This window comes from Acomys russatus, chromosome 22, assembly GCF_903995435.1.
Source record: "Acomys russatus chromosome 22, mAcoRus1.1, whole genome shotgun sequence".
In the NCBI taxonomy this organism is placed as follows: domain Eukaryota; kingdom Metazoa; phylum Chordata; class Mammalia; order Rodentia; family Muridae; genus Acomys; species Acomys russatus.
The window spans coordinates 1897779-1910209 of NC_067158.1; the positions used below are offsets into that span (position 1 = coordinate 1897779).

Sequence of the window (12431 nt, forward strand, 5' to 3'; positions counted from 1 at the left end):
CCTTCCTACATCCTAAATCATCCTTACACCCAGAGGTGAGTGTGGCTTCCTCCTCTCACTAAAAAAGCCTCTCTACAGCAAATGGAGACAATAACAGAAAACCACAAATGAACGAAGTGCAGAGATCAACCGATTGTGGTGAGCCCAGCCCAAAGCACACATCTACAACACAGCTCCTACAGCTATGGCAGAAGACGCAGCAAAAAGATTGTTAGAGCCAGAACACCAGGCTGTCTGCTGTGGAAACAGTCTCTCCAAGAAATGGCTGCATAAATAAGACTGGAACCATGGTGATCCCAATGGGCATGTTAATATGGAAGGGCGAAAATTCCATGGGGTCCCATCCCTAGACACTGTCTAGGCAACTAGTCTAAATATTTTAAAAGAAAATTAAATAGGATCTCATTTTCACTATGCATGGTGTATTTCCAATATACCCAATATGTGTCTTAAATATGTTTTATTCGAGAACATTCAGTTTTAGGCATTGTTCCTGAATTCAGCCAGATGTGCCAATGAGGAACTGCTTTGCTAAGTAACCATACTTTATCTCTTTCTTTTTCTTTCAAGTAACATTAAAGTAGCCAATATCTAAAGAGCTAAAAATAACACAATGTAAAAATCTAAATTACTTCGTTAAAGATTTTTTTATTTCAGAAAAAAAAAAAAACCAAACCTTCTAAGTTAATTTATTTAAATAACGCAACTAAAAATGGTATATCTGAAATAAACTGAAGGGAGCTTTCACCAGTATCCATTCAAATACATATATTCTCATGTAACCTAATCAGTTTATTAGATACTAGAATATCAAGCCGATGACGGAGCATTCATCACCAGCCCTGGAACCCTGACTCATGACAGTAACACAAAACAGATGCTCTGCTGATGATCCCCTGAAAGGTGACACCGTCACCGCATGAGTTAGCTCTTAATGTGGGGTGACTTCAGATCTGCCCACAGACTATCAATAATAAAAACCAGAACATGGCTGGCTTCCTCACTTCACTTATAAGCCATTTAAAAGTTCCGATCTTTATAGTGAGAATAGGACAAAGCACTAGAGAGAGAGTGTGGCCTACTAATGCCTGATGGCACTAACCCTTGAGGGAGTCATGAGCTCTAGGCCCCGCCCACTGCCCAGTGTGTCTGGTATTTGCCAGGCTGCCCATCCCATGGAGCTACCTACTCAGCCCCTTGCAATATGAGAGAAATCTAGGATCCTTTCTCAGTTCAAGAATCTCCACACCAGCAGATCTGAGGGGATTTGCCAGGAAGGAAAAGACAAACAATCCCTTTTAGCACAGTCCAGTTAGCTAATACCTGACATGCCTTCAGAGGCCAAGATTCTTATCACTTTGCTCTCAGGAGTTGGCAGCTGTTTTTAGAATACACAGTTATGTGTACTCTGTGAAAATGAAACAGAAAAGCCCAGGCAGATAGTGCCCTGGTGCAAGAGATAGAAGCAAAAAGTGCTGAAGGGAGATCTTTAAAAGAAACAACCATGTGAACACGGAGCCATCCTTCAAGGTGGAGAGAAGTGGGACCCCCTCTTTTTTCTTTACTGTCGAGTGAGGAAATTAAGTTAGTGGCAACCCCAACAACAAAGAATCTTGAGAGACCAGAGGGGGCACTTATGGAGTGGGCCCACAGCACAATTTCAAGTCCCAAACAAACGACCCCACCCCTCTACTGACAGCTGTGACTTTGGCACCTCTGGCTTGGGTTTAAAAGCCAGCTCTGTGCTTAACACCTGTGTGACCTCCAGTTTTCAAACTTGGCTGCATACTGGAACCACACTGGGAGCTTTAAAAAGTATTGATGCCTGGAATTCATCCTCAGGGAATGTTATTTAATTGTGCAAGGGTGTGGCTTGGACACCGAGAAGCTTTAAAAGGCTCCTGGGTGACTATAAATAGAGCAGCTGAGGCTGGGAACCACTGATGAAGTTTTTGAGGCATAAGCTTCCTCATGTGTAAAACAGCAATGACTTTGAGAGCAAGTACTTTTAGAATTACTGTAATGGTGAGCTATGCTACTGCAGACAAAGCACTTAGCACTGTGCCCCATGTCGGAAGCTATTGCATTCTTGCTGGGAGGTGCCCTTGGGCAAGAAATTTCTTGTCAGTATAAGTCATGCTCACCTTGGCACACATTATGCTCACTCTGCTCGTAGCCTGCTTCACACTGGATCCGGTGGGAAGGGTTGGTAGGGATGCGCTGAGGGTCAGCTGGGTTCCTCCGGATGACAAAGTTATTTCGGCCAGTCTGAACTTCAGGGCCAGCTACTGCAGTGGCACTGGCCACGACGCCACCCCCAGGGACCACACCACTAGCTGCCATGCTCCTGGCAGCTACACTTCCGGTGGAGGCACCTGACGATGCTTCCGCAGCTGGTGTTTCTTGCTGAGGATGTTCATTATTGACAATAATTTGGGCTGTTTTAGGAAGGCAGAGGTATCCTCCATAGTGGTTGACACATTTCATTCCACCTTTGCAAGCGTCTGGGACAATGTCACATTCATCAATATCTGTGGTCAGTGATAAAATAAGTCAGCAGTCTTCTCAGAGGGTAGAGTGTTGGGTAGCACACATGGGATAAGAAGAGCAACACACGAGACGGAGACAGAGGGCTGGTCAAGGGTAAGAAGTCTTAGAAGTGAGCTTACCTTTGCACTGCTGTCTTACAGGGTCCCACTCATATCCATCCGTGCATTGCTGAAAAGAAAACATCAAATATGGAGCCAGATGACAAAACATGGCTTCCCTAAGAGCTTTATTGTGGTGGTTGGAATCCTAGGGAATTGAGAGGAGTGCTCAGTTCTATACCCTCCCATCTCTTTTATCAGCTGGCCTGAGTCCTCAGTGTGTTCAAACCAGTTGTCCGTCATCATCTTCTTGTAGTTCTTTTCCCTGAAATTTCTGATTGATCTTTTTTTTTTTTTAATTTGCCCCTTTTGTATTTTAAATTTTTCATGAAACAAAGACTGAAAAAAGACCAACTGGGCTCCCCATTTTCTCCCATCTCAAGTATTTGCATCTCTAAATCTTCCTGAGTGTTTGAGTTTTGGAACCCAGCCCAGCTCTGGTTCTGCCCACCTGTAGCTTTCTCTCCATCCTCAGGCTAAAGGAGTCCAAGCTATCAGGGCTTTCTAGGACACACCCCATAAGTTTGATACAAATGAACTAAATGCCCTCGGTATACTCTAGGTCACACATTTTCCCCCAAGCCTATGTGAAACCCCTCTCACTCCCACTGCCCTGTGGGAATCAGAGACAGCTTGACTGTACTGTAGACCACTCATCAACTGCTTGGCCTGGAAACTTTCTCTTACTCTTCCATGTGGGCCTGAGCTCTCCTGAGAGCCCTCACTGTGTTGCTTATGGTACTGTGGCCTGGAATCTTAGAGCCTTAGCCATGCCTGATAATAGCTGTTCTATTAATTGTCTCAGTATCTCTCCTTGAACCCCCATCTTAGAACATTCATTACAGTGACTCAGAAGGTGTTACCATTGAAACAGATCGTCCTTTGGGGACTTCTCCATCCCAACACTGTTCTCCTCTGGTGAGGATTTGGGGTTCTCCAGGAGCTCCCCCTGTCTGTTGACTTTTTTCTAAAACTCTGGTTCTAGGCCAGACATTCCCTGACCTGAGTCTGGACTCTACTGCCCTAAACTAGCTAAGCTTAAAAAGCCTTATTGCCCACTTTGTTTTTACCTTTTATGGCATCTATCTGCTGCACCCAGAAGGCTTTTGCTCAAAGACATACAGGGACATTTACAATGACCCCTATGCATGGTCACATGGTAAATGTGACTTCTCCTTCACAGTATGCTGAGGGTGGTCACCATGTTGTCTGTACTTAGGTGCATTAGATATTCAGGCCACAGTGTGCATGTTTTTTGTATCTCAAACATTATTTGTTAAGTTTTCATTTGAGAGATAGTTGTTTGCAAGATTTTATTAAAAATTAAATATAAAAAGCCATTAAATATAAAATTATGTATATAAATGTATATATAATATATAATTTAAAATACACAAAAGTTATGTATATAAAATGTGTAGTTGATAATGAAGTCTAAAAATGGGAAATGTCTTTAGATAAAATAGATTTTATATGGAAAATTTCTGAAAAAATGTTATAATGTAGTTAAAACTTAGTTATAAGTACTATGCCCAAAATTCAAAGCATGGAAATAAAATTAACGCCTAGTTTTCTCTCTCTAATTATAGCCACAAGTTTTCCTTAGGCATTTGCTATTTTTCACGTGTGTGTGGTATGCATGTATGTGTCTTAAGTTTGTACATGTGCCAGTATGTGTGTGTGTGTGTGTGTGTGTGTGTGTGTGTGTGTGCGTGCACTGGCTGATGCCAGGGATTATCTCAGTTATTTTCTACCTTATTTAATGAGGCAAATGCAGAGTTCCCTGAGATGGGTAGTCGCACTCGCCAGCCAGCTTGCTCTGGGAAATCCCTCATCATCTCCTTCCAAGGCTGGAATTACGGAGAGATTGCCATGTTCGCCAAGCACTTATGTGGGTTTTGGGGATGCAAACTTTTGCCTTTACACTTGCATAGCACGTGCTGAGCCATCTCCCCAGCCTCCAACTGCCTTAAGTGTTGATTTTTTTTCTTAATAATATTTATGAAAGCTAGGTTAGGGATTTATTTAGTTAATTCTGTTATGTGTATGTGTTTGGCTCATGTGTGCCGTGGCTGAAGGACAGCCTTTGGGACTCAGTTTTCCCTTTCTACCATGTGGAGCCTGGGACTGAACTAAGGTTGTCAGGCATGGTAGCAAGTGCCTGTATCCGCTGAGCAACCTCACTGCCCAAGGATTTTATTTTATCATCTCACTAAAGGATTTTTAGATTTCTCCAGATACTAAGCCTGTTTTCTTATTGAGTGAAGCCTTCACTGTCTGGATACTTACCATCTTAACATTAGGAAAGATTCTGTTATTTGTACTGAGATATTCCTAAGTTACAAACGTATTATAAGACTTATTCTGGCAGACAGATAGTTAAATTTATTTACAAGTTGAGCCCCTTATACAAATTTCACTATAAATATGACCCTCAGTCCTCTAGATGCATAATGTAAGCAACCACTACCATCGGCAAATGTGAGTTTTCACAGTAAGCCCACAGGAAGCATTGGAAGCAAGGACAATCAATCTCGTTAGTCACAAGAAGGACCCCACACCTCCACTGCAGCCACAGCCTAGAGAAAAGACTCTCACTTCCATACTTTTTAGTACTGTTTTATGTAGGAGATATTTAAAATTTAGCTTGGTATAGTCCGAACACTAAGGCTATAGATTAAAATCATAGTGTGTCCTCAATTTAATCATGTTTTTGATATAACTGTTTACTTACTCAGATCCCTTGCCTTACTTGGACCAAGTTTACAGCTTTTAAAAATCCTAAATGTTATCCTTGTCTTTGAAAAGGAGAAAAGATATTGGTTGGATATTCTCTCAATGTCTGCTCTATCTTTCTCCCTGTACATCTTGCAGGCAGCGTAAATTTTGGGTCCATGTTTCTGTGGGTGGTTTGGTGTTGTCCTCCCTCTTCTAGGAGTCTTGTCTAGTTAGAGGGAGTCCTCATCAGTGTCTATGGCCCCTGCTACTAGGAGTCTCTGCTAGAGTCACCCCCCCATATTCTCCCAGGAGCCTACCCTGACTTAGTCTCCAACCAATACCTGGCCCAACCCAACACCCACCCCATGGGGGAGAGCCAACCCCTGACACTATTAATGATGCTCTGCTCTGCTTGCAGACAGGAGCCTAGCAGAGTTGTCCTTTGCTCCACCCAGCAGTGCTTTGATACAGATGCTCAGACTCATGGCTAAACATTAGGTAATGCATAGGGAGTCTTGCAGAAGAGTGGTGGTGAGGAAAAAACAACCTGGAGGAGACAGGAGCTCCACAAGACGACTAAGAAAGCCAGCTAACCAGGACCCAGCTGAAACTGAAGCATCAACCAAGGACCATGCATGGACTGGACCTAGGCCCCCTACACAGATGTAGCTGATGGACAGCTCAGGCCTGATGTGGGTCCCCTAGTAAGGGGAGCAGGTGTTATCTCTGACATGGACTTTGTTCCCAGATTTTTGTCACTCCCCCCCTGGCGGGATTGTCTTGCCAGGCCACAGGGGAAGAAGACATGTTCAGACATGATGCAACTTAATGAGCTGTGGTGGATGGAAAGGGGGAGCTCCCCTTTTCTGAGGAATAGGGAGGGGGAGGGGGGAGAGAGAGGGTGGTGCTGGGAGGAGAGGAGGGATGGGACTACAACCAGGATGTAAAGTGAATAAACAAAGGAGAGAGAGAGAGAGAGAGAGAGAGAGAGAGAGAGAGAGAGAGAGAGAAGGATAAAAGACATGTAATTTGAAGTTGGCCAAAATTTATTTTAAATCTTCCTAAAGAAACTCTGTTTGTGGGATACCTATAATTTAATCCAGAGTCTTAGAGCCAAGTCCTAATTTTTTAAGCTGGGCATAGTACTGCAAGCCTTTAATCCCAGCACTCGGGAAGCAGAAGCAGGTGGATCATTGTGAGCTCAAGGCCAGCCTGGTCTGCAAAGTGAGTCCAGGACAGCCTAGGATAACACAGAGAAACCCTATCTCAAAACAAAGAAACAAACAAACAAACAATAAAAAACTTAAAAAACCCTTTTTTCTAATTAAAAAAGAAGAAGAAAAATATTAACTGTGCCTGACCACTTAGATTACTGTTCTTCTGTCTTGATTCAATTTACTACAGTTGGGAATAAATGAAGATTTAAAATTACCTTTTCTAGGATACATTAGAGCAACTGTTTCCTTCATTTAGTATCTGGACTTCACGATGTACTATGTTTTTGATTACTTTAATATGAGACACAGTACTTCTGTTACCTTAGGTATTGAGGACAGGACAAAAACCAGAACAGATCACGATGGCCAATTGGTTAACATGATCCAGGAATTTCTTCCTTCCTAGCTTTGGTAACTGCCTCTGTCTCCTGAAGGCTCATGTTCCTGACTATCCTGCCTGGATTCCGTCAGATTTTATGAATGAACTTCCTGGCAATGTGACACAAGGAACAATATTTTTCATCTCTCTCAAAAGCTATACCTGTGTCACTACAACTTCAACAAGTAATACTTGTGTTGTCAAGCACATCAACAGTGAGTGTGGACAAACCAAAGGCAAAAGCTATGTCCTCGGCTATCTTAGCTTCTCTAATGCATGGCACCTCACTGATCATCATAAGATAGCCAGGTTGGACATGATGCCTAGTATCTCAAAGCCCTCTTTAGAAAGTTACACTATTTCCTTTTATATAAATAAAAAGGCTGGGGATATTAGAACTCAGAGCAGCTGCTGCCTCTGTAACTGTGTATCCTTGTACCCTCACAGTTCATTTTGTATACAGGCCCTAGACTAAAATATTCTAAGCAAACAGGGGTTACAAGAAACACACCCTGTATGATGGGTACACATAAACTTAATGTGTATCTAGCCCCATTCTCAAGAGTCTACCCTCAATTTCGCATGCCTTCTGTAAAATGAATCCGAGTCAGGCTGACTACATTACAATGTACTGTGTATGGACTGTGGAGTACTCATCAACCACATGGCATGGCAGCCCCTCCCTGCTGAGACCTGCCATATAAAGGACCTTGCCCGCTCTGCCACATGAGCTTGAGTACTCCTCAGAGCTTCCACCATGTTGTCTGTCTGTCTGTCTGTCTGTTTGTCTGTCTGTCTGTCTATCTGTCTGTCTATGGCATCAGTACCTGAAACTTTCTCAGAGCCTCTGCCATGCTGCTATTCTTCTGTCTACATTTCTTACACAGAAAGGCCTTCTGCCTCAGGATCTTCTTCATACCCTGAACCCATACTAGCTACTTTCACTGCGCCCTTGAGAGTAAGGAACTAGAATCTATCCTGAAGGTCAGGATCCCCAGGTTTCATTGGGCCTGCGAATCACCTGGGCTGCTGCCTGAACGGGACTCTTCAGCTCTCATGGATCTGACTTTGCCATCCTAGATAGGAACACAATGTACATGCGGCTTCCTATAGAGTACATACTGAGAAACATCCGAGAGAAGACGCTGCAGAAGGTTTAAGCTCAGGAAACAGTTTGATCAAGTGACATCTGAGAAAGTCACAGTGAAGAAGATGCTCCAAGACAGATTGAAGAAGCAAAGTAGGCAAATTCATTTACTACAAATGACAACTAATTATCCAAGTAGATGCGTGGGGAGTACCTGGCTGATGCAGGCACTGAAGTCAAGTCAGCTGTTTTAGTGACACCCCAAACCTACCATGCTGAAAACTCAACTCATATTATCCCTTACACTAATTTGTCTTGGTTTTCCCAGCACTATTTAAGCTGCCACCATTGCCTTATGCAAGAGCCAGTGGAATCAGCTTTGATGTCTCCACTTGTTTTCTTTCAAACTCTGACCGCTCTTCCATTTGCATAGTTACCATATTGACACAAACCTTCTTGGCCTCAGGAAGAGGCCAGATGCCTTATGCTCACATTCTGTGAAGAGCAGGCACACTAGTCAGGTTTGCTTCCCTACCTACGAGTCACAGTGACTTCAGACATGTACAGCCCCCTTCCCCATTCACTCTACTTGTCTCACCTGATCACCTCCCGGGATTGTCTTGGTGGCTATGCCAGGCCTTCCTAGAACAACCTGAGCTCAGAACCTCTATCAAGAGCCAGCGTTGTTATTCTCCTTTATACTAGCACCAACATTAACCACCTCTGCCTATTCTATTTCTTTAGTGATTTGTATACTCTGTGATAATGTTTTTTAAAAGCTTTGTAGTTTTCAATAGTATCTTCCCTGATATAGAAGGCTGAATTGTCTCAGTGAACAAATAACCCAAATGTCTTTTGATAGTGAAAGAGTTGCTTACGTAGATATCTGTCCACTAGGCTAGTGAACCCTATCTCTAATATGAAAGGGCAACATAAGATCGTCTATTTTGTAGCTACCAGTCTTTCAAAATGTGCCAAGATGGCAGCTCATTTCAATAATTGCATGATAAGCAAGGAAGACTTGCAGTTTGTTGTAGATATTAAGCCTGTTGCATTATTGCATTTTAATTTGGCTTTACTATTAAGCCCAGACTGAAGTTAGTTCCCCTACTTGCAGGCTGTACAGCTTTAAGTCAAGTGGATAACCTTTCTATTCTCCCATTCCACCATTACCAAGGTAGTGTCACTCAGCTCTCACTTGGCTGCAAGGATGCAAACATATGTATGTTCACACCGAGATGGTTAAGAATACAGTTAATGTGCATACACAGCTTTTAAAAAGAATAGACTTAATCTATTCTCTCTTAGCACACACAAAAAAAAGGTCTTCATAGCAACAATCCTGAAACTGTAGGGCTTAACCCACATGGACACATGCTACTCAAAACAAATAAGATTTAGGTGATTGGAAAAAGGAGGCAGTATGAGATAAGCAATTCTAAAAGCAATAATATCCTCCTAGAAGACTGAGACAGAAAGATCATGCATTCAAGGCTTGCCTGGGCTGCATAGTGAGTTCCAGGACAGAGTCTCTGAAAAAAAAAAAAGGAGTTAACTCTTTTATTAGATGAATACAAATGTAGATAGTTTAATCCTGGCTCACTGAGAAGGTAATTAGTTTAGCCTGAATAACAAAACACTTTCACGTGAAGATAAACAGCACACACTTTCACTTTATTTATTTTAATGCAAATTTACACACTATTTTCACTAAATGATTCTATTTACAGTTGCTCTGGACAGCAGAAGGGAACATCTGCTGAGTGGGTTATAATATTCCAGGGATAACATGATGCAAAAGTGAGATAATGTTTATTATTAGTAATTGATATTAGCTCACTTCTGAGTTTTATTCTAAAAGCATTTGCATTCTTTTGAGTAGGATTACTTAATTTTAAAAATTGGAAAGAAGTAGAAAAATATGTTTTTCATACACTCACCCAGGACGCATGTCATTCACCTCACAACACTGGCTGAGAGTTAGAAAACAACACAGAGGAAGGAACAAAGGCCTCATCACAGCAAGGTGCACCCTGTTCTCCTCTCTCCTCATGCGTCTCTCTTGGGCAGTGGGAGGGGCCAGATGGTATTTTAAATATTTTATCAAAACTGTTTATCCTGAGGGAACTAATAGATCAGCTATGACTCAGAAATGCCAGAGATGCAAATAGAAGTTGCAAGACCAGGATGAACCCAGGGTATTTTAAATCCACGTTAGCAAATGCTGTATCCTGGTAGCAGTTACACTATCTGCAGGGTTCTTACAGACAGACAGCCTCCATGAATCCAATAAAGACCACCCCCAAGACAGGCACAGATGAGATGTGTGCTTATGTGATACACTCTCGTATGACTTGAGTGTCACTCTGTGTGCAGTGCTTTCATCTCACGTACCCAAGCTCCCAGAGTCCTCACTCAGATCCATCAATTCATTGACTGGTTTAGAAACATGTAGCTTACACAGATTTGAATTTTAAAAGTTCATTTTTGGCCTTGCATAAATCATTCTATTTTGGCCCCATCTCATCTGGAGATCTAAGTGCACCTTTGAAAGGACCCAGGGCAGGCTATCAGAAATCCTAAATTGGAATCATAGTAAAGTGTTGTTTAATACACTTGGCTTCACAGAGTACTGCCTGCTTTCACTTGCAGAGAGAGGGAAAGGCTTGTATTGTAGACTGGCACTCAGTACACTTATCTCACATTCCATCTCCCCTTACCGTGTATGTGATGGTTTCCTCCATGTCCTGTGACTTGACCAGCACCAGAGTCAGCATAGTTAGGAAAAGCGTTTGCAACATCCTGATTCTCTAAGGAGGACAGGACAAAGAGATGTTCAGTGTCCACTGCCTGGAAAACCACAACTTTATCAGTGAGGACACTGGCAAGAAAGGGAGGATGGGGAGCCCAGAGATACCCAATTTCCAATCCGATTTCTCAGCCCTACTCCAGCCACCAAACACACAGGACAAGAGGAGAGCTACAGCAGATTATATTTCCTGCATTCCATCCATCCTGCACCAAGGTTGCTCAGTGTGTATTTATACCACTCCCATGCATTAGGCCTCAGAAAGGGGGAATCAAAAAGAGGGTGTAGAATATTATCAGTTCCAAGGACCACTATGCACCCTCCTGGCCCTGAGGAGGTAGAAATGGGCCAGCATCTGTCTGTTCTCAGGAATCTTAAAGTATCCACCCCAAGGTGAAGTTCCCTGCCCAGCTTTGCAAAAATACCTGCGAACCAATCATGTGACCTCAGACTTTTTTTCCCCTTAAAAAAAAAAAAAAAGTCCAAAACACCCAAACACAACCTGAGGAATGATCTCTTAGTTCCTGATACAAGACCCTGTAGAGCTTTTCACTCTCCTCAGGACGACTTCTCTGATCCCCACTCTTAAAGCTCTTTTTCCTTCCCTTCTCTTGGTGCCCAACTTTGTTTTCCAAGCTCAGGGCTTCGGAGAACAGCAGCTCAAAGTCACTGATCCCTTGTTCCTTCGTTCTCAGGTCTCAGAATGTGCCGTGCACAGGGTCTAGTCTCTTAGGGCTGCACATCAGACCGTACTGCAGGACTGGGTACTAGTTTTGGGGGTGTCTGGACTGGTGCCTGCAGGGAAGTGAGCTCTGCTTTCTTAGGTGTAAGCAACAAGGCGCCAGTCAGCGGAGTCGCTGCCACTGGGCAATCCAGGTGCCTCTCAAATCTCTCACACCAGTTACTGAACGTAGAGACCGTGGCCACCAGCAAAGCACTCAGGGTGGGTAGTCAGCGCGCAAACTCTGCCCATCCCAAGAGACAGACGTCACCCAAGTACTGGCATGGGCTGACAGATTGTGTTCCCAGACCCGAACCTCCATCTCCCTCTCCTGTGTCGGGCTGCATAGTCGGGGACAGGTCTTGGGTCACCCCACCACTCTCCTCGGTGCAGCCCCCGCGGTTGCAGTGAGCAACCCGCGACCTCGGTTTGGGGCTCCTACCTGCGGGGGCGCCGCTCAGTTCTCCTGCCCCGGCAGCGAAGGAGTGCTCAGGGGAGGGTAGCCCGGTGGGTCTGAACTGGCGAGGTCTGGCAGCAGCAGCAGCCACAGGAGGAGGAGAAAGGGAGGAGAAGTTGGGTGAAGGGGGGCGGAGGAGAGAGAGAGGGAGGGGCAAGAGCCCAGCCCAAGCTGCGAGCCCGCGGGAAAGCGCGCCTCTAGGCGTTGGGGTAGGGGGTGGGGTGAGGTAGGGGTGGGAGTAGGAGTGGGGGTAGTTGTCCTCAGCAATAGGCCCCTTGGTCCCTTGATTTACAGGGATTTGAGACACAGTGTCTAAATATCACTCTCAAGGAGTTTTTTTAGGCTCTACAAAAATGGCTTTTTTTTTTTTTTTTTTAAATCTCAGCAAGTGATTC

The 12431-nt window shown here is 43.8% G+C and overlaps 1 protein-coding gene across 2 annotated transcripts in view; it reads right to left on the reverse strand.

The window, feature by feature from the left end:
- The window catches only part of Efemp1 (EGF containing fibulin extracellular matrix protein 1), a 60988-nt gene extending 48807 nt beyond the window's left edge, over nucleotides 1-12181 (reverse strand). Inside the window, exons 1-4 of one of the 2 annotated variants that reach the window (XM_051164832.1) lie at nucleotides 12022-12181; nucleotides 10770-10859; nucleotides 2670-2718; nucleotides 2145-2531 (exon numbers count right to left, since the gene is read on the reverse strand). In XM_051164832.1, coding sequence (XP_051020789.1) covers nucleotides 2145-2531; nucleotides 2670-2718; nucleotides 10770-10850 — 517 coding nt within the window. In that variant the 5' untranslated portion in view covers nucleotides 10851-10859; nucleotides 12022-12181. Of the gene's footprint in view, nucleotides 1-2144; nucleotides 2532-2669; nucleotides 2719-10769; nucleotides 10900-12021 lie in introns of both variants that reach the window. The other variant, XM_051164834.1, reaches the window with a different exon arrangement.
- Nucleotides 12182-12431: the final 250 nt, after the last annotated feature.